This window comes from Thunnus thynnus, chromosome 8 (assembly GCF_963924715.1).
Source record: "Thunnus thynnus chromosome 8, fThuThy2.1, whole genome shotgun sequence".
Lineage (NCBI taxonomy): Eukaryota > Metazoa > Chordata > Actinopteri > Scombriformes > Scombridae > Thunnus > Thunnus thynnus.
In genome coordinates, this window is record NC_089524.1 from 11,122,143 (window position 1) to 11,147,243 (window position 25,101).

General features: G+C 38.0%; 1 protein-coding gene across 2 annotated transcripts; it reads left to right on the forward strand.

The window, feature by feature from the left end:
• The first annotated feature begins 1,544 nt into the window (after nt 1-1,544).
• On the forward strand, nt 1,545-24,297 carry swt1 (SWT1 RNA endoribonuclease homolog). 2 transcript variants are annotated; one of them, XM_067596459.1, is made up of 17 exons: nt 1,545-1,627; nt 2,288-2,360; nt 2,806-2,879; nt 3,034-4,102; nt 4,271-4,400; nt 5,107-5,208; nt 5,406-5,597; nt 6,422-6,515; nt 7,190-7,431; nt 7,907-8,055; nt 8,387-8,525; nt 11,469-11,608; nt 11,921-12,051; nt 12,459-12,605; nt 15,549-15,615; nt 15,701-15,768; nt 22,570-24,297. In XM_067596459.1, exons 2-17 carry the CDS (start codon nt 2,292-2,294, stop codon nt 22,667-22,669), a joined length of 2,913 nt encoding a protein of 970 aa, XP_067452560.1. In that variant the 5' UTR covers nt 1,545-1,627; nt 2,288-2,291; the 3' UTR covers nt 22,670-24,297. The 2 variants fall into 2 exon arrangements, with proteins under 2 accessions (XP_067452560.1, XP_067452559.1); XM_067596458.1 differs by lacking the exon at nt 1,545-1,627 and adding an exon at nt 1,634-1,786.
• The last annotated feature ends 804 nt before the right edge of the window (nt 24,298-25,101 follow it).

Below are 25,101 nucleotides of genomic sequence, written 5' to 3' on the forward strand. Positions count from 1 at the left end.
TAAGCTCTAATTATAAGGATAAATTCACAGCATCAACATTAACAGCTTTAACTTGATTGTTGCCTACACTGTAAAACCCTTTAGTTATTTTACAGAGATTTATTTTAAAAATACGGATATTTACTTTGGACATTGTCTGCATTTTTACAGTCCATCCATTGTAAAATAAAAATAAAATCTCATTATAAAACATTGCTAGAATGTCAAACAAATGTATAAATCTGCACAAAAAATGGAAAAGATATTGTTTTCATGCAGTAATCTTTGATTAATTCATAGGATTATCCAATCCATCCACAAGAACTCCCTATCATCAATACAGTGAAAATTCTCAAAATTATTGATCATCTAGCCTACCAGTAGAAACTGAAATCATGGTGCAGATGGCCAAAATTAGTTTAAACATAATTATGTATGGATTTCTTTATTGCGGACCTGCCCCCAGAACTCAAACAATATCGTATAATTGCTGCCAGACTTTTTACCATTTTTTGACTACATTTTTTTTACATTTAATTTAAATTTTGCTGTAAAAAAAAAAACAGACAGTTGCCTTAATTTTACATTCAGTAATAGGATGTGTATTTTTTTGTATTTTTACATAGAATTCAATGTAATTTAACATTCAAGACCATTAAGTCAATGAATAATCCTGTTAAAAAAAAATTACAATATTCCATTACATTAATTTACAGATTACAGCCTTTATTTTATGGTATGGTATGGTTTACACTTAATGTAGAAAAAACAAAAAAACTAAAATAATACAGTAAATTTCTGTGAAATAACTTTCTTCTTTTTTTTTACAGTGTACTATTAGTCCATGTATTAACATACCTGTCAGTCAATTTGTAGTTAGATTGATATGCAGATTCATATACTGTGCTGAATTTTGGTGACTGCTCCTTTTCTCTTTACATTTGGATTAATATTTCTGTCTTAACAAAGATTTAACCAAGCCTAGAGTAACCTATAGACCCCTGATGCTGTAGCCTGTAACCTCGGTGGAAATTGCTGACTGTGTGTGATGCCTGGAAAACTAACAGATGTAGTAATACAGAACTAGTTCTAACTGTGTAAGTTTGTGTAAAGAGGTCGAGATAACCCACTCAGGCTTATACTCAAATTAACCTTGACCTGTCTACTCTTCCATGTACTGTATCAATGGCTGTTTAGTTGTCCAGGCAAGCCATGTTTATTTTTTGGCACCTTTCAACAACACAGCAATTTAAAGTACCAAATATCAAAGTGCAACTGATGTTTTTCAGATGTTCACTCCAGCCCAGTTGGCACAATAGAAACAGACAAAGCAAAGCATGTATAGTCTTCTAATCAACTAGAGCACCTTGTGTATACAACTTGTGTGTATAAATATGCCAGGGTGACTAAAGGCTGTAATAAAAGAAAAACAAATCATTAAATAAATATCTTGTACAGCTAGGACAGAGAGAATAGGACAGAGAGAATGTAATTTGTCTTTTCTTTTTACGCCAATGTGCTGCTTCACACTCCAGTCCAGCCGGTGGCGCTAATGCACCTGTAAGCTAGCTTTCCAGCCGCCATTTAAATCCAATGAACAACAAGACAAAGCGGAACATCAGCGGATGTTTTGATCAGAAACTAGTCGGTCAGTAAAGGTGGATTTACAACTTTGGCAATTACACGTTTATTCCTACTAGACTCGCTTTTTCTCAATTAATTCATATACGTAAACGTTTGAGATAGTAAAGAAGACAATTAGCCGCGGCTGTTACTGTTATTTCGGCTAGCTTACACAAGACTAACGGTAACATTTAACTTTAGACTTGTGGTTGTGTGTTTCTAATCAACTTAGTACTGTGTACATATTAGAGACGTACTTTAGAAAGACTATACGTTCCGTACAAAATGCCAGATATGGTAATGATTGTGTTAATACACAGTACAATCTCTGTTAGCCAAGTTTGAGCCTCATGTCACCATTGTTTTAAAGGTTTTAAATGGAGGAATAACCAGACCTAGCTAGGCTACATGAGACACACAAGCTGGAGCTAATCTGTTTTATGTTGGCTCATTATAAAAATACAGACAGCCTGTAAGAGTGGGTTTTTTTAATCAAGTGTGGTCTCTGTTATCACCATATGTCTTAGACTCAAATATTAAGTCAAATTTCCATGTCTATATTTATGTCTTTGTATTTATTACCTTATTCCCTTATCAAGAGATGTTTAAATCTGTATGGATAAAGACAACCATATTTTGCATAGTCGCTGAAGTTAATGTCTGCTCTTTAAAATTACCTTCACAGAAAAATGTCAAAAAAGTCAAAAAAGAGGAAGCGCAAGAAGTGGTCTTCATCCTCCAGTGAAGAAGATGAGAAGGTGAGGAAAAGGCAACTTCAACTATGTTTTATATTAAGTTTTTGTTTCTTGGAGTTGTCGTTATAATCCTCTGTACTCAGTATATAGTTTTATAACATGATATCAGTTCATATTGTGATATAATTAATTTTCATGAAAATCAATTGAGAAATTCTTGATGGATTAAATAACCAGACAGGAATGTCTGTTTTCAGCTGGTGCGGCAAAATTATAGTTAAGACTGATGCAAAAATCATATTAAAATCCAGTCTTGATCTTGATTTGTAGCAATGACCTGTTACACAATAAATTACCACAACTGGAGATATTGAAGGGATAGTTACGTTATAAATGATGTGGTCTCTGATGGTGGTCAAATTTAATATTGTCTCATGGTATACATCCTCATATCAGGCTCTGCTACCTGGCTTACAAGAGATTTAATGTTTATTTTCCATTATTGCAGGCACACAAAGAAGGAGATGTCACCAAAAAGTATAAAAGTTCCAGGAGGAAGCAAGATGTAAAGAGCCAGGAGAGGTTAGATACAATATATTTAACCTTTCATAACACATTAATAACAATAATAATCAGCAAGATACTGTTTAGTTGAGTACCGTCCACTCACGTTCATATGTTTTTTAAAACTACTGCATCTCTGACTGTGATATTTTTTGTCTTCTTCCACATGTAGCTCTTCAACAAAACATAAAGACTGTGCTTCTCTTACCGTTAAAGAGGATTCCCAAAGCAGCCGTCAGATCAAAAAGGCTGTCTACAGACTGCCAAAAACACAAGCAACAGACCAGAAACCTGTTAATAAGGGAGGGGAATGCTCAAAAACAAAATATGTCTCTGTGCCATTCCATGGAGATAATTGCTCTAGTAAAGCAAAGCCTGATATCTCAGGGAAAAATATAATCGTCAGTGGGAGTAAGACTGTGCAAAGGAGACCATCAAAATCCCCGAACATTTACAATGCAGGTGCAGTTCCTCAGAGAGAATGGACCTCAAGAGGTAGCTCAAATGAAAAGTCTTCCCACAGGAGCCCATCAAGATTAAAAAAGCAGCTAATGAGTCCCAGTTCGGTTTCTACTGAACAAAAGGAACAGAGGCATAATGTACTGAAGAAGAAGTGCAAAACTGAGGAACCACCAAGAACTGGAAATGACAGTGATACTGTCAAGACCAGGGAACCGAGCAAGACCTCCTCTGTCTCTCTGGATTCTCAAAGGCAGAAGAGAAAGGAACTGGTCAAGAAAATGCACCAGAGGCTTCAGGAAAATGATTTAAATGACAAAAGGAGTGTTAATACAGAAGCGAAAATGCCTTCTGCCTCTACCAGAGAACAGTCTTCCACCTCAGCCAAGTACACTACCTCAGAGAGGAGCTCAAATGTGTTGAAGAACGTCACTTCAATCCCAGGGAATGTCACATCAGTGTCACATAAGACAGCTAGTTCATCATGTACTCTCACATCACCTCCGCGTCTGAGTTTTAAGATACTAAAAAAGGCTCCGCTTTGGTCAGTTCATAGCAGTAGTAGTGATGCTGTTTCAACAAACAGACATGTCAGACGTGGGACTGAGCTTTCAAAATCTGGGGCCTCTGTGAACAACTCTAAGCAGGAAACTGTCAAACAGGCTCACAGCCGTTCGGATGTTACTCCTATTTTTCCATGTGAAAGGAAAGATAAGAGGTCATCTTGGTCAGGCCAACTCCCAGCTACATGTAATACTGACACTGTGCCGTGGTATGACCAGGTAAGAAAAAGCATCAGTAATGTATGTTCTGAACTTGTCAGTCTTTGCTCTCATGAGTTATTTTCCTTATTCTTTTTTTTACATAACAGAAACCTTAGTTTTCTAATCATGCAGTGGTGAAAAATGGCTAACAGGTTAGTTATTGTTTAAAAATGTGTTGTACTGTAGATGCAAGTGGTTGAAGAGCTTCACCTTGCTCGCTCTGAGAAGAGATTGGAGGTTGATGTAATGCAGAGCTATGGAGAACTCACCTGTATGGACATAGATCCCCCAGAGGAGGGAGCTACTGACACACTATGTGAGTTTTATTGTTTTCCTGCGAGGTGATAAATCTGAACTGAAATGTTAAACAGAAGATCTTTGTGAAATATGATCTCAATTTACCACATGGAGGACTATAAATTAAAAATGTTATGTCTCACAATACTTATGAAGTATAATTTGGTGGGTTGGTGCTGGCAACAAAATGAAGTGATAATTAATATGGTGTCAGGTATCAGATCTCCAAAACTAAAACCAGGGTCCCTACCCATCATGGAAAAGTTGAGAATTAAATATGATTTTAATATCAGAGTAGTCCCACAGAAAATGTAAAAAAGTTTCACATTAAGCATTGCATCATTTCACAAAGTCTTCCTGAACTGTTAACATGCATAGACACTATACTTTTAGTCAAATGGATCCACATCATACAATTTATGATACTTGAAAAAAAATATTTTTTTTTAAAATTAAATGTAGAACTAACATTTTCCTGAACAAGTAATCCACAAAAGCTAAGTAACTCAAGAAATACACAACTTACAGTTCATCTACTGTTGATGAATTCTATATGAACAGTCAAGTACAAGCTAATGGTCTACCTGCTCCTTTCATCCCACATCATAACCATTTTTACAAGTAACAAAATTAAAATTTATTTGAAAAAAAAATGCTTAATTCAGTTGTTAATTTTGATGACCAACAACAATCAATGAATCAAACATGACCATGTCTTTTTACAGGCAAACAACCCCTTCAGCAAGGCCTAATCCTCGTTCTGGACACCAACGTTCTCCTCAGTCACCTGGATTATGTGAAAAAAATGAGATCTCACGGTCTTGGAGGTAGTTAAATGATTTTAATACTTGATGTGAAGCTCTAATTAAGTTTATTCAGTCGATAGCAAGGACCACAGCACTATTGTGGAGCAGAATGTTAATCCAAATATGTAGAGTGAAAATCATGAAAAGCAAAAAAATAATTACATGTTTGGTATGAACTGCACTTCACCACATTTTCTCTTCTTCTTCTATTTTCTTAGCTCTGGGCTTCCCTGTTGTCCTGATCCCCTGGGTGGTGCTTCAGGAGCTGGATTACCTAAAAAAGGGTAGAGGCCTTACAGGTTCTGTGGCTCACCTGGCCTGTCCCGCCATCTCATACATTTACAATTCTCTGAAGAGTCGGGACCCATACCTCTGGGGGCAGTCAATGCAGCAGGCCGCCCAGAGTAGCAGTGAGTGCTGATATACCACCAAGAATAGAACCTTTATGTTAAAGATGTATTTTGTCCCCATAATTTGTCCATGAGCCCACATCAGAACTGGGGAATATTGGATGCTATTCAAGATAAAAACACACTTGTGATGGCTGAGCAGGCTAAAACAAATTCATCCACGGTGATGTAGTTTGAGCCTGGTCATTGGCTTCTAAAATATTATATGAAGATGAATTTGCATGATTTGTTTTGCAATCAAAGCCGTGTTTCTGTATTCTAATATTGAGCATGGTCTTGTCTCTTATTTAAAGAACAATGTATATGGATCCATAAATGGCAGATGTGCCTGCCATGCTATTAATTAGTAAATGCTTGACTGTTCACTTTACAGCCATTGGGTGGCACTAGCACTGTGTGCTCTCCTTAATTCATGCATTGCGTGTATCTCAAGGGCAGGTTAGCACCCATGCATAAGGTAACCCACTTCTTAGCTGTATATAATATTGATCAGACATGAATTTTCTGAGACTGGTTGTAGGATCTCTTCGACAAGATGTGTGATAAAGGAGATACAGCAGACATATTGTTTCCTATTTCTAGTTCACTATATCTCTTGGAATAGACTTGAACTCTCTATCTTGTGTTCTCCAACTTTGTATCTTCCTTCTTATCTATAAAAGAGAAAAGGACCTCATGTGCTGTGTCATACACTGAATAAAGCGCTTACCATGTGCTTTCAGTGTCATGAATTAAACACATCTCTTTGCCCTTATATGGAATGTCATGTTTCTTTCCGTCACTCCTGTCTCTTCATCTTTCTGTCTGCACCTCCTTGTCCCCAGATGGTCTGAGTACTGAGAATAATGATGACCGAGTGCTGCAGTGCTGCCTGCAATACCAGACTCTGTACCCAGAGTGTGCACTCATCCTATGCACGTGAGTTCCCCCTCCCCCCCTCCGGTGTACTGCTGCTGCTGCAGAGTGAATGTCCTCTGCAAATAATGCACATGCATGTGACTGTGAGTGGCTTCAGCCAGATAGTTCCAGTTGGGATGAGAGAAAGAGAGGGCCAGGCAGAGTAATTGGGTAAGAATAGATGTGCTGAGCAAGGAATTCTGAGTTTAGGCTTTTTTTGCTCACAATAGGAGTCGCCTTTGTATTGTTTTACATTATTTCTCCTTTTGACCTATTTCTCTGTCTGCCTTTATTTACATTGTCTGATATTGATAAGCTAGCTAAATTAAAGGAGAAATCAATGGTCAGACATTGAATAGGTGTTGTACAGGGACTTGGCCTGGATTCAGTGTTAGCCACCAAACCTCCTGGCTGCTGTAAAGGGATGTGATTGGATTATGTTAAAGGAATTGTTGAGCGCCAAACGTGAAGCTATGGTCAGCAGTCAGTTAGTATAGCTTAGCATAAATAATGGAAACAGGGAGAAACACTGCTGTCCAAAGATAACAAAATTCACCCACCAGCACCCTCAAAGCTCACTAATTAACACATTATACCTGGTTTCCCTATTCCTTTAATGTTGATTATGTGTGTTTTCATCAGCTATTTAGACACTCCTGATTAAAAAGCATTGCTAACCCCTCTTTCCTCTCTAGTAATGACAAAAACCTATGCAGTAAGGCCCTCTTGAGTGGGGTGAAGGCCCACAGCAAGAATGATCTGGAGGCAGAGGTTGGGAGATCCGGACATGGCCCTCACCCTCCGCAAAACAATCAGATTCCCATGCTGCCTCATATCAGCCCCCAGGTCTCATCACCAGTGATGAGCAGGAGTTTTACACCAGTGCAGCCACACAGTCAAGAGAGAACAGGCCTTTCTGTAGGGGCCATACAGAACGGTGAGCCAGGAATTAATGTGTTCTTCATGCAAAACAGGAAATTACTTGGCCTGCTCCATCATGGTGCAGCAGTTAACAGCACATACCATCTATGTACTTTCCACCCACCATTTCCTATTTTCCTGTTTTCTTTGCTTCACTTCAAGTACATCCATATTAAATTTAGGTGACCACTTCTCTGCATTTGTAAACAGTTTTAACAACCGAAAAATTCACAGAGAAATATGAGTGGAAATAAAATGCTAAAAACTCTGAAGCCCTCACCTACACATATTCAGTGTACAGTTAGTATTACAGATGCTGGAAGGTGTATTTGCAGTGAAACCACTATCATAATATCAAGCGTGTATATTGCTATCTTATGCTCCTACTATCTCTCCTGCATCATTTACATGTATATGTACATGCATATGCACCTCTTTACAGTCCTGCATCTTGTGTCTATTCTTATATATGTTTATGTAACTGATCACAGATAGAAAGCAGCTCAGTGAAGGAGATGAAGACAAGAAAAAATGGGACTTGAGTAGAAGTGTTTCTGAGCTAGAAGACTGCCTCCAGGAGGTGCTGTCCGAAGTGCTAGAGGTGGAGATGAAGGCTGCTTACGAAGACCTCTGGCAAGAGGTAAAATTGTGTTTTGGAATTTCACATTATCTTTTAGACTAAATCGTAATATGATGCATGGATAACTAATGTTTGGTATTCATTGAGAAATTAGAAGTGCTTGTTTGGTTTCATCTTGAAATGACATCATATATGTGTGAGTCAAAGACATCTGGTCAGACATCTTACTGTAGATCAGATTTGTGTGTGTTTTGGATGGAAATTTCTAGATCAAATCTCTCCTTGTTTGATATACAGGAACTGAGGTGAGTCAGATGGGCCAGAATGACTTTCAGTTTGAACATTGCATAATTCAGGAAATTGTTTCATGGTGGGTTTTTTCTTTTAACAGATAGTTTATCTAAAACCACCCTGGACTCTAAAAGATGTCCTGCAGTGTTTGAAAAAGCACTGGATAGCTGTTTTTGGGTTCATTGTCCCACGGGAGAAGCTGCAAACTGTTTTAAATCTCATCAACTTCTTCAACTCAGGTATGTCGGTGGAAGTGCTATTATCTCTGTCATTATGTCTTCTAATGTACACGTATTTTCAAAAGTTTTTTTTTCCTGTGAACAAACACAGATTTTGGACTACTGTGCTCATTTAATTATACTATACCTAGGTTAAAAATTTCCATAACAATCTTTGGGGTTGCATCAGAAATAATATAGCAGCCACGACTGACCCCTTTCTTAAAGGACCAGTATGTAGGATATAGTGGCATCTAGCAGTGAGGTTGCAGATTGTAACCAAATACCCCATCCCTCACCCTCCCCTTCCAATTGTATAGGAGAACCTACGGTGCCCACGAAACTCGCTAAAAATGCAAAAATCCCTCTCTGGAACCAGTGTTTGGTTTGTCCATTCTGGGCTCTTGTAGAAACATGGCGGTGCAACATGGCGGGCTCCGTGGACGAGGACCCACTCCCTATGTAGATATGGCTCATTCTAAGGTGGCGAAAACACAACAATTCTTATTTTCAGGTGATTATATGCTAATTAAAACATACTTATGAATATTAGATTCCATTTCTGCCAGGTCCGTTCACCTAGATGCCACTAAGTTCTACACACTGCACCTTTAAATGTGTGTTTAAAAGTTTGCTTGTAAGCAAACAAAACTTATGTTTATAGTCAGTGCTACTCATCAGATGCGTTGTGTGTATCCTGCAGGTCTAACAAAAATGTTGAGTGCATTTAACTTCCTCATAAAAAAATTGCAAAGCCGATTTTTTAAATGTATTTGAAATCCTGTATTGTTTTCATCCTGCACTGTTTACTAGCTTGCAGTCTTCTTCCCTTCCTTTGCTGACACATTACTGCATTTCTTGATGCATTACAGCAACTTGTATATATATAATAGTGTGAAAACATTGACAGAACTTTGTGGAGGTACACAAGACAACAAAAAAACCAGATGATACAGAAAATAGTGGGTCATTTGATGTGGTAAATTAGTCTCTAAATGTAGGTTACAGTTACTGTCTGTTTTGACCATAGTCCAGACTCCAGTGCACTCAATGTTGTACAGTAACTGGAAAAATCTAACCAGCATAACACGGATGAGATTGTAATGTAAATAAATACTTACAGTGTGTGCAGGACATTGCCTCAAAGTTCCCAGTTTAACCTCATACGTTATGTTATTTTATTTAGCATTTTCTCTGTTGCTGGGATTTGGAAAGGCTTGGCAACATCATATACTGTAGATGAAAACATTTGATGCCAGTTTCCTAGGAGCTGATTTTAATCTTTATTTGAATGCGAACAGTAGATTTTGAAAAACAATAATAAACTTGAAGATATGAAAGCATAAAAATACAGCAGTGGAAATGGCCAAGCTGAGCTCCGTTAGGTGTCTAAATGTGAATATATTCTTTGTGCCACTGTAATAGTTTCAAGGCTTTAAACTGAAGTGGTATGAACAATAAATGAATGACTAATAAATGAAAACATCAAATGCCCTAAAACTGTATCCAGAAATGTTTTATTTTTCACCGGACAGCGGTGTCGAGTTACTGAGTCATCCCCCGCATAAAACCCTTTGCTCTACTGTAGTATGACATTGTCTGCCCTGCACTGCGCTAGAACCCTACAGATCTACATACATAATTAGGTCATCCGCTAAAACAGGACACTCAAATGTGTGTCAGAAAGATGCTGAGTCGCCCTCTGCAGCACTTCTTCCCCTGGATCTCATCACTGGATCTAATTACATTACGCTTACAGTGCTGAGTGTGTGTCTCAGCGTCTTATTCTCTCTTTGTCCATCTGTGTGTGGGGCTTACTGCTGGCCCAGCGGCTCAATGTGTTTTAATCCATCCAAGAATGTTAATAGCTAAAACAATGGAGTTTTGCCCTTTTTCTGTGTGTCCTTGGTTCACTAGCATGATTTTGGATTTTTTGGTCCCACGCAGCCTGGCTCTATGCCAGGACAGCAAGAGTAGGCTGAGGAGGAGGAGGAGGAGGAGGAGGAGGAGGAGGAGGAAGGAGGGATAAACTGTATGTGAGGCTAAGAACAAATCTAGGAGTGGAAAAGTACTGCATGTGATTTTTCTGGTCTCCCCTGTGCAGGCTGTTAGTGTGTGTGGAGCCAGTTGTAGCTATACTTGTGAGGACAGGCACTTCACAGCCCGCTAAAAAGTGAGAAAAGCTCAACTGTGGTGCAAGTGTTAAATTTTGTGTGGTAAAGGGTTGTGGGATAGGTATGCAGCTGTTACGGTTAAGGTTAGGGTACACAATGAATGCAAGTCCATAAAATATCCTCTCAACCCTATTGCAAAAAAAAACTTGTGTGTTATGTAACATGATGAAGTGCTGTATACTTTGCACACAGGTGCACATGCACGTTTCGGTGTAATTTGTGCATGTCCTGTACAGGTTTTGCCAGTCTGTAAACAGTTAGACATGAGACACACTCATTCAGTTTGAGCAGGCTTGTTGTTGGAGTGTCTCACAGTCTTTGTCACAAGACAACATCCTCCTGAAAAATGTATTTGCTGTTCAAGTAGCACCTCTTCCCTTTGCTTCATTTTCATATGTCTGATATTTATGTGTGTTTATGTACATTCAGTTTATTCGGTGTACACAGCTAAAACTAATGCAGTCAAATACAACAGCCCTGCAGTGAATCCTACCTTTATGGAGCTTATAATTATTTTTTGTTGAAACTGTTTCAGAGAGGCTCTGATTCAACCTTATGTTCATTTTTGATGCCTGTAGATTGTGGTGCTTTTGAATTGTATTGCATTATTCTGAGATGTTTCTTTTTTTTTTTATCAATGAAGGCTTTAGTTTTACTTAATAAACTGGCAACTGAGTAAATAAAGTTATAAAGTATATCTTTATGTGCATCTGTGTGCTTTTACCTATATGAATCCAGACATCCTATATCTTATCTAATATATACTGTATGTATCTGTGTATTTTCTCAGGTAAATCAGTGGACTGTAGCGCTATGTTAGCAGCCCTCCAAGAAGCTAAGGATCTTGTCAAAGCATTTGAGAAAAGTTCAAGCCATGTTCCCAGGGCCCTCTCCGTAATGGACAACATTTTCCATAACCTACAACCTCAGGTCAGCTAGTGTACTCAATTCATTTTTTTATCCCACCTCTGATCACTCCGAAACAACAACTTCTTTTACAGAACTGCACTATCTGAATTGTGATATATATTGTGATGGTTGTAATATATATTGTGCTTAAAGCCAGAGAGCACTCGAAGGGAGTCTATTCTCTTTTACTTTTGAAAGAGCTGATAATGAGAAAACAACAATCACTCAGACAGCAGGATGTATTCTCTTATCAGACATGACCATTTATTTGACACTGTTGGATTTTATTTGATATTTTCCCAGTTTGAATAATAGCCACATCTGTCTGCGTAGGGGGAATCTCCTACATGTGATGTCGTCATGAATGATGATGATGAAGACAAACAACTCACGTCCGCCCAGGTCTCTCACCAGGAAGTGTGGGCCCTGTTTGAGAACATCTGGTCTAATGTCTGTCGAATAAGGTGAGTGTAACAGGGATTTTTGATGGATGGAGTGCTCAGCTTCCGCTTATGTGCTTCAGGATTATACTGCAGATAATTATTGCAAAAAGAATTGTGTGGTTTTTACTGCTTTTCACTGAAAAATTCCTAGAGTTTTTTTTTTTAAAGGAGCAGAGCGCACATCCAAAAGTTGTTTCCTGTTGTAAAGGCAGCATAGTTTATGATGAACAAGAACAGCTCAAAAATGCTGCTTGTAATAAAAAGCGGAGAGGAAAATAGGGAGAAAACGCCAATGAACCCAGAGTCCATCAATGTAATTTAAAACAACAATAAATGGTTACATGAAGGAACTTGTATAAATAAAACAACACTTTTGCTTTTCTCTATTCCACTGACCCCTGAGGTCATTTTTTTCTGTCATGTTCCAGTTTTGAAGTGTTCAAAGCTCTGGGCTTTGACCCTCACACCATGCAGAGTGCTCAGCCAGCAGGAGGTCCTCCGCCACCACAGGACGCCGTGGCCTGTTTGCAAAAACTGTCCTCCATGGTGTCACAGCTGCTCCAAGCCTTCAGCAGGTATCTCAGCTCACTCATATCACTGCTCCCATTGTTAACCAAACCCACCTGACATTCTGCTTACTTTTTAACCACTATGCCCTCCAGGTCAATTTAATACTGTACTCAGTCAATTATTGTCCTAGTGAGTGTTTATAGAGCCTGGATCTTATAACATAAGACAAAGATTATGACTGGAAAGGGAGCATGAGCAGGAATTTATATGTCATAAGGTCACTGTTGTTAATTTTTCTCATGTCACTGCTTCTCCCTCAACACCCTCCATCTCTACTCTATCTCTACACATCCTCTGACTTCACCTTCCTCATGTCAGCACAGTTGTGTCTCACCTTGCCGTGTCTCGACAGCCAGTCCCTCTATGAAGCGGCTTTAAACTGTCCTTAGCCTGTCCTTAACCAACTTCCTCCTTCCTGTGTCCTTGTTATGTGTGTGTCTTGTATTTGGCACTATTTGGCATAGAGTGTTGATCAGGCTGTAATCTGCTTGACCTTCTATCTTTGCCTTATCACCTTTCCCATGACGCAAAAGACAGTGCCCAACTGTAGCAATGTTTAGTTTCTCACTGAGCTTTTGTCAAGAAAAATTCTAACAGTCATCCACTGGACATCGTCACCTTCCATTGGCTTTCACTTCTGCCTGAATTGGCATCTGAAAATATTCAAACTTTTTTACATTTCACACCAGACGTGCAGATTTGAGTGTAACAATGAAGTCCTCAATAAAGAACAGATAGCATTGCATTGCAAGATGACGTATCAGTGGAGCACTTTATAAATTATCTGCTCTATTAACTTCTTTCTATTAACTTGATGATATCATCGCGTTTCTCAGGCTGACATCAATTGTATGCAGTCACGTCCTTCTTCCGACTCTCTTCCCGTTCACTTGGTGATGACTCGGACAACTGTCATGACATGTTCAGAAACCCTTCCCGTAATTCTGAGCTTATTCAGTTGACTTAATATTACACAAAATAATTGAACAAGAATGCCAGACTTCTAGTTTCAAAGCTGTTAATTTGGCTGTTCAAGTACTTGATTTTTCCTGCACAATCTCTCACTTCTACTTTCTCTCTCTCTTTTGTTTTGTCACTCTTTCTCTCTCACACACATACAGTACCCATTCACTTGAATGAGAAAGTGTCTCCAAACTTTTGACTGGTACTGTACATATAAACAAAACAGCACACAAACATTTGGTCCGAGTCAGAGTCAGCTTATTCTTCATTCCTTTGATGGGATTCATTGTGACATTTGGGTCTCTTTGAGGGCAGGTAACTATAAACTCCTCATCCAGCTTTCATCTAGCTCCCACTCTCTAGTCCTATAAAACCAGTAAAGAGGTTTTTGGCATTAGTTGACAATATTATATTTTTTCTTTGATTGTAATATGCTGTTACACATAAAAACAACCTATTACGTGAACATAATTTGTCATACATAATTGTCATAACCAAGACAGTTCAGTTTGAAATGTCAGCTCATCATTCAACCCTGTGTCGTCCTGTTGTGGTTTATAATCGATCAAACTACTCGCGATGGCTCGACATGCTTTATTTCCCGTCAGGCGTCTGCTGACTTTGTTCTGTTATCTCTGGCGGTTGCGGTTCCCCCTGAATCTGTACCATCTTGCTTACACAGGAAGCATAATAGAGCTCAGATCCTGTACAACCACATACACATGTTAACAAGTACTTGAACAATAATGTATTAGTTATAAGACGTATAGATAGAACAAAGGAAAAATTATGCTTCCGTCGTGCAGTGTGTTCTCAGCTCAGTCGTTTTAAACCAGACAAAAAAGACCTTTCAGATCATAAGACACTATGTATATACAGTATATCACCACTTCAACCCTCTCAGAGGCCTCTGTAGCTCCCCTGTTTGTTGTTTTTGTCATTTCTAGAAGGTGTTTTAATCTGATTGCATTTATTTATTATTATGTGTATTCTAGCGTCAGGTGATGTTTATCTATCATTTCCTGTTGACCTTGTCATGTGACGGTGCACCTGCAGCTGCTCAAGTGGGTCTTTGTGTGATCTTGTAACTTGTAATCTTTATAATCACTTGACCAGTTCTGCTGCAACTTTGTCCTATTTCAAAATCTGATATTTTTCAAATCCTGTTTTTCTCTCAAGGTTGCACTTACTGTGTGTGTGTGTGTGTGTGTGTGTGTGTGTGTGTGTCTGTGGGTGTGTGTGTGTGTGTGTGTGTGTGTGTGTCATTGTACTTGCACTAGCACACATTATAAACGTGGCAGTTGTGTGGATATCTTTCCAACTGTTTTAGAATAAGCTTTTTTTGTACCTACCTTCATCTTTTTCTGCAGGAATGGTGGTTCTTTATGTGTGTGCTTCTTCGTGCACATGCATGTGTGTATTGGGCTGCTCGAGTACAGTTGCCTAGGAGACAGCCAGACTCATTTTCACATTTGAGCAGAGCTATGACTCATGCGGGCTATTTCTCTCCGACTCCCTCTCACTCATTTTTCTCATTCTGCGGTCACTAGATAGATACCTCTACATATAGATAATTCAGGACTCTGCTTAATTTACTATTTTCTTTTCCTCATCCCTCATTCCTTTACTGCCACTACTTTCTTTCTTTGTGTCTGTTACTCTGTTTCTTCTGGTTCGATATTCACTTTCTTTAAAAGATATTAAAGAAAGAAAGAAGGGGAAAAAAAAGGTCTTGACTAGGGTGGAACGGGTGGCAATCTGGGAAGAAATTCAACAAATTCCTATGTTACATAAGATTTATACTCGACATGCTCATACTTTGGGGGAAATAAAATGACATTTAGTTTGGATTCACTGAATAAAAGTTTCTTGCAAATTAAGGTATGGATCGGCCCCAGCTGTACTGAGGTGATTATGAAAATGTCAAACAACTTTATCTCATCTCTAAAATTATTTTTTATGTTGTTTTTTTTTGTTCGTCCCAGTGTCTTGTCCTCAGCTCCTGGTTTAGAGGAGGTGCAGACACTGCTCAGCATCATCCAGTCTAATAAGGTCGGTGCCTTTTTACAACTGTTGGTATGAAAATAAATGGATACAACTCACTTTTTGCTCAGCTCTTGTGCGTGTTGTGTTTCAGATTGTTGATGTGGATTCCAGATTGGCAGCCAAAGATCTACTTGATTGTTTCTCACAACAAGACTACAGGTAGAACACACACAGACATAATAATACCATATATACTGTATATGTGCTTATTATAGAGCATACATTTTTGCTGTTGCACTATGACCTCTGTCTCTCCAGTGAATGAGAGGGATTTTTTGATTCACTTCACACAGTCACTTCTTGAATCTCAGCAATATCGGGTATGATATCCAGGACAAACCTAGAAGAGTCACATTCTTATAGAGGCTGAGCACATTAAAGTAAGGTTTATTGAAATAAATCTAGCACCACCTTGAATATACATACTGAGTTTGATATATGCCTTTGACAACAACCTGCTTCTGACCAGTTGCCCAAATCAAACATTCTCAGGCTCTCAGATTTCTCGCGCTCTTTGTTGCAGCATGCCCGGGCAGGTAGAAGTGTTGTTCTTTCAGTCTCAGAGCCGTTGCTCGATCATAAAATCTCTCCGCATAGATATCACCAACAGAGCTCTCACAAAGACGGTGGCCATGCCAACAATTCCAAACAATTCTGAAACACATTATTAGCATAGTTCTTGAAAGAAATGCACAATAGAAATGTACAGTAGATCTAATCTGCTAGGCACGGTACAGTAATCACCAGGCTGGTACATAATGGGACTTTGATACCTACATGCAGTTACCCGAATCAGTTATCAGTCGTTCTTGCCACCTTTTGAGACGTAATTGCACACATTGTTCTGTAGAGTCAGGATTTATCTGTCGGACAGACTGTTGCACGGACTGTCTGTATTGAGATTCCTTTTTCTAGGGTCAGTGTGAACTAGAGATATTTGTTTAATCAACTGTTTGAACCACAGAGATTAAACAGTGCTTTTAAAGGGGCTCCCATAAACTGTTGTAACGTGAATGAAGTGATGATATATCTACAGTACTGAGCTGATTTAAAGTCACTTGACCAGGCTATTGTCCATGTCGTCTGTCTTAGCTTATCTATCTAGCTTTTGTTCTTTATCTCATTATATCTAAATTGAATAAGTATCTTATGGAAGGAGGTGGGATTTGTCTGCTGCCAGAGAAGAAGTGCTACCCGATTGGCTGAATACAGGACTACAAAATGACCTCTGCTCTGTCTCTCATGTGACACAGGCTTTATACACCTTCTTTGAGATTATCTTGCCTGTTTTAAGATTAAATGTTAACAACACACATAAGCACACAGTTATCCTCCTTATCCTGATTATTTTTGACTGTGTTCTTCTACTTATCACCTTTAATATCACATGGTTTTGCGTTCACTGTACACTAGTTATGCTTAAACTGCAACTGTGTTTTCTGGATTTGTCTGCTATGTTAAATACGTCGTCACTTATATTGACTGATAGCATATGTTTTGTGCTCTATCTTGATCATTTAAATGTACTTATTATAATTAAACAGCTGTTAAACTTTTAATTAAAAAGGTTTACATTTGTAGTGCTGAAACTATTACAGTAATTCACATTCACCATTCACAGTATTCACTCAAATAATCGATTAGTTGATCGACAGAGAATTCATCACCAACAATTTTAATGATCAACTAATCTTTTAAATCATCTGTCAAGAAAGAACATAAAAAAAAGCTGGTTCCAGTTTCTCGAATGTCAGAATTTACTGTTTTCCTGGGTTGTTATGTATTTGACATAAATATTTTTGTCTTTTGTACTTTTGATTGACAGTTAGGCAATTGATAACAAAAAAATGGCAAATAAATTGGTAATTTAAAAAAAATCTTTAGTTGCAGCGCTAAATATTTGCATAGATTACTTTTTGTATAAATACATTAATTTAATTCTATATCCACATCCCTGAACAAAACAGCAACATGCAATAACAAACACAAACACAAAGTCCATCATGATATAGTTCTGAAGCTAAATTGCAGCTGTATTTATTTATTTTTGCCTTTATTGGATAGTTGGCAGTGAGGAGGCAGACAGGAAACAAGGGGGAGAGAGATGGTATGACACGCAACAAAGATCCCCGGCTAGAATCAAACCGGGGATGTTGTGGTTATATTGCATGTGCAATAACCATTCAGCTCCATGCAGCTGTATTTATAACTGCTGGTTGAACCCAGCAGCTGCCATGGAAACAAGCCTTAGTCTTATGTATTTAACAGATTACTTATTTCCACGCTATCTCTTAAAGATCCCCTCCAGACATGTTTTAAGATGTATATAAAACACTCTGCTTTGAATAGTAATTTGTGTCTGATATGGTTTTTCCATACAGGATATCTATTCTACCTCACAATCTTTGAATATGCAAATATTTCTCATATCAAAAGTTAAACTGCTGGACACGAGATGTCTCCTGCTTCAATGAAAAGTCCATTCTCAGTGTTTGTGCACTGGAAGCTTCAAGTTTCCACATCACACTTGTGTAAATTGAATATTGGATCCGTATTGGCTTCTAAACTATTTGTGATGTCACAAATCACACTTGTGAAATTACCCTCATAATTAGATTGTCAATGAACACAGAGAAACTTTCCACTTTCAGCAGATGAACATGAAAACAGTCCACTAGTGTCAAACTCTGCACGTACATCATTCTGCACAGTGAAGCTAAAACATTCAACAAGAAGAAAAACATATTTTTGAGTGGAGGAGGCCTTTAATGCTGCTCCCTGACTTTCAGAAGATTTTAACTTTCATTATCAGTAAAACTATTAGTAGAATTGTTTTTATAGTTCTTTCAGTCAGTAATTCTTTTAAAGGTCACTTGAAATAAATTATTATGAATCAGTGCTGTGATTGTTGTTATATTGATAATGATGATTATATTACCATAGCCAACAATAAACAAAATGTTTTGTTGACAAGAAATATGATCATCAGACTAAAAATAATATTTAAATACATTTTAAAGAATTACTTAATTTCTTGGAATAATAAAGTGATTGAAACCAAAGGTTTATTTAGTATTAAAGACAACATCTGCTGCGTCACTTCGTGGAAGAGATTTACAGTCACTTACCAGTCACATCATTCCAGCTTTTGTTACAACAGGTCACTGCTGAAGGATATAGTTAAGCTGACTGTGTTGTGTTTGTAAATTTTTTATCTGTTACATTCACTGAGGAGTGATCTGGGCTTTTACTTAGTGAGTGCATTATCCTTAGTGTTAAATATTTGATTTCTGTGCACACTGCAGTGGTATGATGTCATGAGTTATATAAAGCCTTAGGGAGACCTTTTTTCAGGAAGCATGAACAGTCATTGACAGGCAGCTTTCAGTACAAACAGGCCTCAACTGTAGATAAGCTTCAGGACTTCCGGAGATTCAGGATTTTACAAATGTCAGATTAAAATAGATGTTTAATGTTAAAACCTGTTGTCTGATAATAAACAAATTGAAAAGTGACCACCGTAATATTTGCAATGTGAGATTCCTCATTTTAAAAATCAGCTGACAGAATTACCAGTTTGTCAACAACATGTAATGAACAGGAACATTTCAAAACCTCATCAGTCTTTGTCGCTAAAATGGTCTTTAGATACTTTTTTCATTTATATTCATGTTTCTTCTAGTTTTTAGCTGGTTCTATACATTCAGAGGGAGAGATATACTGTGTTTAGGAAAAGTATAGTATATGGTACACTAACTGGTTTGCAGTTTTCGTCAAGAAAACAAGCATGCACTTGTGTTTTTGCATGAACCTTTTTCTGAAATGCCTTCTTAATTTCACTGTGTCTTTAAAGAGAGTGGGAGGGAGAGCAATAAAACAAGTTGTTTTCCAGTTTTTGTGTTTCATCTTCTAGTATCTTTTCAGATCCAAGAAATATTTAAATAAAAGCAGCCCTGCGTCTATTAGTGTCTCTTTCTTCATACTCTTGGTGTTTTCAGTCTCAGCAACACGTGCATGTATGTTGTTTGTACGCTGCATGTTGTATGAAAGTGGAGTTATCTGTGCGAGCCTGATCCTGCTGCACCTGGGTTCATTTCGTCTGTGGATATGTCATCAGGGGTTGATGACTTTTAATGAGTCACAGCTCAGCTGGTGGTTGCCACAGCTGATAGGTGAGAACAAACGCCTCAGCTGTCTAGAGGGCACTGATGTGTGCGAATGCAAGCTCACATGTTACCATGAGTGTTTAACTCGCATACCATTTCTTATGTAATTCAGTGACTCAGACAAACAACTTTAAACACCAGCTCCTTATCCTTGGCGGTCAACCCTTTGGCATTATCTTATATTATAATATTTACACAGTAGTTTTATGTAACTCAGTCAAACAGATAGACCAGGGGGAAAACACTACTCTGCTACTTCACAAAACTAACCAACATAAAAGGAATAGTACATAGCTGTATCAAAAAAAAAAGCCTAAGGTCTTATATTATTTAAATTTCTGCTTTTTATTCAAAAGCTACATTGAAGAGAAGCTGCTTTGGTTAATAAGACAGATCATTCACTCTCCTTTGTTTCTCACCAGGTCAGTTTTTTTTTTTTATTTTGCAAAAATTAAATGAAAAAGTAATTGAATATAGTAATTTTCAAACAGATTGGCAGAATAGAAAAGCTACTAGACCATTATTTTACTGAGGTATAATGATATTTCATCATGTACTAATTGGACTGCATCAAACGTCCTTGCATGCCTTTGTATGGCAAACACTTTATAAGCGAGCCCGGTGCCACTTTGATATCATTCACTGGCATTCCTTCATTAGCCTCCATGCAAGGCTGAGTCACACTCGAAAAGGTCAGTGTTTTACTCTCAGAATGAAATTTGAATGAACTTCAAATGGAAGAACTGACTTTTAGAGGAGACTTAGTTTTATGTGAATCCCCATTATCAAGGTTTACTATAAGATTTCTACACAAAAGCAATCACAGCACAGTTAGTGTATTCCATGTGCAGTGACAGAAGAGGACACACTGTTAATGTTTATGCTCGTGCTTATTGTCACTATGTAAGTGGGAAAGTGTATAGAAGATGCTAATATTCCTAGATAGCCAACTAATAATCTTTTATAAAAGTGGATCCAGAACATTTTAGTCTACTATCGATCTTTTTCTTCTTCAAACTGATATCGAACAGTAGATTGTGAAGACCAAGCGTTGGTCGCCATGGAGATGATCTGTGTGAGACTTTCTGATATACTTATCAGCACACTGGGGGATGAGAATCTGTTATGTCATCTCAGCGTTTCATGCGGTTCTGTGTTCAATGCAGTGCGAATCATTACTGTCTCCTGGGGTTATCCATTAATTACCTGTCAAACACATATAGGCCGTTATGTAACGCGAAGAAGCAGCACAACTCTCCCTCTTTGTGTATACATCGTCGATCTGGGTCAGTGACTCTGTGCACAATTTATGTGCGTCACTGAGTTTTGTGTGACTGAGTTCAGACCTCGATGCCTTTTGACGTGACCAGTGTGTCACACTAATGAGTCCGTAGTTGTCAGTGTAAACACATTGACAGGAAGCCTTTCACACAATCCCTTTGTCCACGGAGCATGCTGGAATGCTAATCCAGACCAACACATCCTGAGAGTAGCCTGAACCTGACAAGAGCGAGCAGTCAGTGAAACAACCTGCTGTTTCCACAGGTTATGAAAACACACAGCTGTACACTTGGATGAAGAAGTGGAAGTGGATGGATAGTTATAGGGTGAAAACAGGGGGGCATCAACAACCAGAAAATTCTGGTCTTTATTTCCGCCTTCTCTCCTCCCCACAGTTACATAACGTTTCAATGGAAACAAAGCAGAGGAGGAAACAAACAAGCAACAAGCTCCCACAGTGTCTCCACTGCTAAGCAGCCGTTGCCAAAGACTGTCACAGCCAATTTGTGTGTATGTGTTTGTGCTCACGATGAAGACTGGTTGTGTGTTTTGGTTCGTAACTGCATGGAAATGTGTGGTGTTGTAACCAGAAAAATGTGATTCAAATGGAGAGAAGTGTGTATTCATAGCCGCCATTGAAACCCAGGGCCTCTGGAAACTGCAGAACACACACACACACACACACACACACTCACACACACACAAGCTCTTTTGTCTGTCATGGACATTCTGTGCTGAACATGATCTGCACATAGTTCAGTTATCAAGATGTCTGTAGTGTCATGTGGGTTCATCCAGATAGTATAATGTGAAGTGATAAAACTAATAGGATAGGTTCACAGCTGACTGTTGTTATAGGATAGATTTGAAAAATTGTGAACCTATCCTTTAATATTTGGAAATTTGTTGTGATTTATAAGACGTGGCACTCTTTATACAAATGGATTATTCAGGGTGTTAAGCAGAAGCACAAACAACAGGCTTTGGCCTTTGCTAAAACCCCAAATATGTCAGCAGAAAATATCAAATAAACAAACTCAAATAATACTGGGCCACGCTGTCATCCCATATGTGGCTGTTGTCTCTTTTAGTGCCTTCTGGACATGTGGCTTGTCCAGTCGAATAACCTCCAATAATATTCTCGTTAATTAGAGGATCTTTTATCAGCACAAGATAAATACTGAAAATTTTCCACCTGCCTTTGCACCTAAAGACGCTGTTCAGATGGACGTATATCTTCAACTTCACAGCAAAATAGTTCATTGTATAGTTATTTTCCAGCTTGACATACCAACATCAACTTGTCTTTCCTTTCCAACCAGCCGTATGGTCCTCATTTCTAATAAAGCCAATCAGGAGATTTAAATTAAAGGATGAATATGAGACTCAGATGTTTGATACAAGAGTCATCTTGAAAGCACTCCTCTCTTTATGTTTCAATGTCTTCCTCGTCTCTGCTTCTGTCTTTTTATCTCTGCTTGTACCTCATATGTATCTCCATATGTGTTCCTAGGGAGAAGCTGAGAGTTGGAGGGACGCAGTTAATGGGGCTAAAAGAGGCCCTGGACCGTTGTGCTGAGACCACAGGTCAACACATCACCTTCAACACGTAGCCTTGATTGGACCAGTGTCCGGACGTTTGCACATCAACCAAACAGATGTTTGAATAAACTTAGATCCTTTACTTGAAGTAATATCTGTAAGTTAAAGGGATTTTTGCTTTTACCATACCTCCTGCTACAAGGCTTGTTTACCTTTTTTTTTATTTTCCGTGTATAAAAATGTGTCTTGTTGCAGACAAGTTGTTCTATTTGACTGAATGAATGTCATTCTAAAAGTTAATACATTTGCTTAATGGTGCTTTTTTTCAGTATTTTACGGTTTTCAAGTAGTTCAGCTGCATCAGGTTCCGCTTTCAATGTTCTGTAATATTCATTGAGCTGTTTTACACTTGGTCTTCATATCTCCTATCAAACAATCACAGTTGAACAGTAATTATAAATCTTAGTTTTTTTATCTTTCACAGGTTTTTTTTAGGTTATTAAGTCTATAATGTTTATGCACATAACATGTTGAATTATTGTGTTTAAATTAGTGATTAATTAAATCACAGCTTTGGTTTTCATTATTATAGTTATTTAAAATGTTACATTTACTTTTGAAACTAAGTGTGCATACATAAAATTTCAATATTTATTTTGTGATATTTTTGGACCATGTGAATGTGTCTGAAGCTCTCAGACCACTGTGACAACAGCTTTTTTTAAATTACTACATTTAAACATATTTTAATGTCTGTTGCACTTTTTTTTTAAAAAGGATAAGTTCACTATTTTTCAACTCAGAGCATATTTAAGGTATCCTGGAGTTTTTGACCACTTGTAGTGCTATGGAGCAATGCATTACTGATTGGTACGTGTTTTGTTTGTAAACAAGGACACAGGTGTACACACCTGAGATACACAGTCCTGCTAATGGTTTTACACCACTGCACTGATCAACAGTTGATGGCGGTTACAAGCAAAGAAGCGTAGTAATGAACCAACAACGTAAAGGCAAGCAAAAAGAAGACAAGCAAGTAAACATGTATGTAGACCATACATGACTTAAAATATTTTAAAAAATGGCTTTTCATATGTTTTGTAAGGAGGGAAATATGTTCAGCATCTTCATTCATACTTCAGAACTTCAACTTGTTTTCACCTGAAACGCTGCATGTAAACATAACTTTTTGTTGTTTGTTTACAAGAACACTCCACAGGGCACCTTTAAATATGTATTAATGTTTCTTCAACTTCACCAAAAGTTTCAATTTGAAGAAGCTATATGCAGCATCTCATTAAGTCTAGCGGGACAGTCGTTTTCAAAAACAGGAAGCTCTCAGGGTCACAAGCCATGATTCTGATTATAAACATGTAACTAAATGTAGCTAAAAGAACAGTGGTTTGGTGATGAGCATCGTTTGACATCCTCCTTTTTAGCAGTAGAACATGTAGACGTGTCTGACTATCACATGAGCTTCCTGTTTTCAAAATCAGGATGTTTTAAGTTAACAAATATAACAACATAAACATTTTTAACAATGTCTAGGTTGGGAAAAAAGAACCTAAGTTTGCAGCTTTTCCTAGTTTTGGTTGATTTTTACAATGAAGTACATGTACATAATTTCAGAACACAAATATATATTTAATGTAAAAGAGTTAAATGTTTACAAGAAGAAATTAAATGTTTTATCTTATTACAGATGTCTGTTTCTGATCTGCATTTGCTTACATTGATCTCTGCATAGAAGTGAATTAAAGAGATTTCCAAACAGTTTCGGCCCGTTTGGACACACAGCAAACCAGATAAGACTCAAAACCTCGTGCCGTACAGTTTTTATTTGAACCTTTTGATAATCTGTCTGGTACAAAAACTTTAAAAACCAGCTTAGTACAGTAAATGTGCCGTGATCCCGACTGATAGCCCGAATGTGAGTGCATGTGGCTGCATGTGTATTGTGACTAAGGGGATTAGAGCGCAGGTGACGCCAGCAGGCAGGCTGAGATTACACCTGCTGCTGTGACCCACAGATAGGCTAAAGGATCAGACGTCACGCAGGAGGAGCTGGAGGGGGGAGGGTGAGAGGGCAAATAACTAGGTCCAATGATGATCTGAAGTTACTGAACTCCCTCTCATTAAATCATTGCAGAGTTCAACTCAGTACTGTTATTGGACATTTTGTACAGTTGTAATGTTGGATTAAGATATTGACTTTTTGTTCCAGATGCATGTCCTAAACCATGTTTTTAACTAACTTAGAAATACCAAACTAACCATTTAAACGTGTGCGTGCAGTACATTTTCATTGCACCTCATCTCTAAATTAAACTATTTTAATGCTGGAGCGGTTTGTGCCAAAGTAACCACATGTAATTTAAGATCTGACATTAACCCAAAGAGGCTTTTAATCTCTATATAATCAAGGTAAAAGGATAATGTGAAACAGCAACAACCACCCAAGCATTTTTTTATATCTTCTGTTTTCAGAATACCTTTGTCTAAG

What these genes read in the sequence shown, in the direction of transcription:
- swt1 (XM_067596459.1), top strand. Translation starts at nt 2,292, where the DNA reads ATGTCAAAAAAGTCAAAAAAGAGGAAGCGCAAGAAGTGGTCTTCATCC. An exon ending in CCAGTGAAGAAGATGAGAAG is followed by an intron (nt 2,361 to 2,805) that starts GTGAGGAAAAGG and finishes CCATTATTGCAG; the next exon opens with GCACACAAAGAAGGAGATGT. An exon ending in TGTAGGGGCCATACAGAACG is followed by an intron (nt 7,432 to 7,906) that starts GTGAGCCAGGAA and finishes AACTGATCACAG; the next exon opens with ATAGAAAGCAGCTCAGTGAA.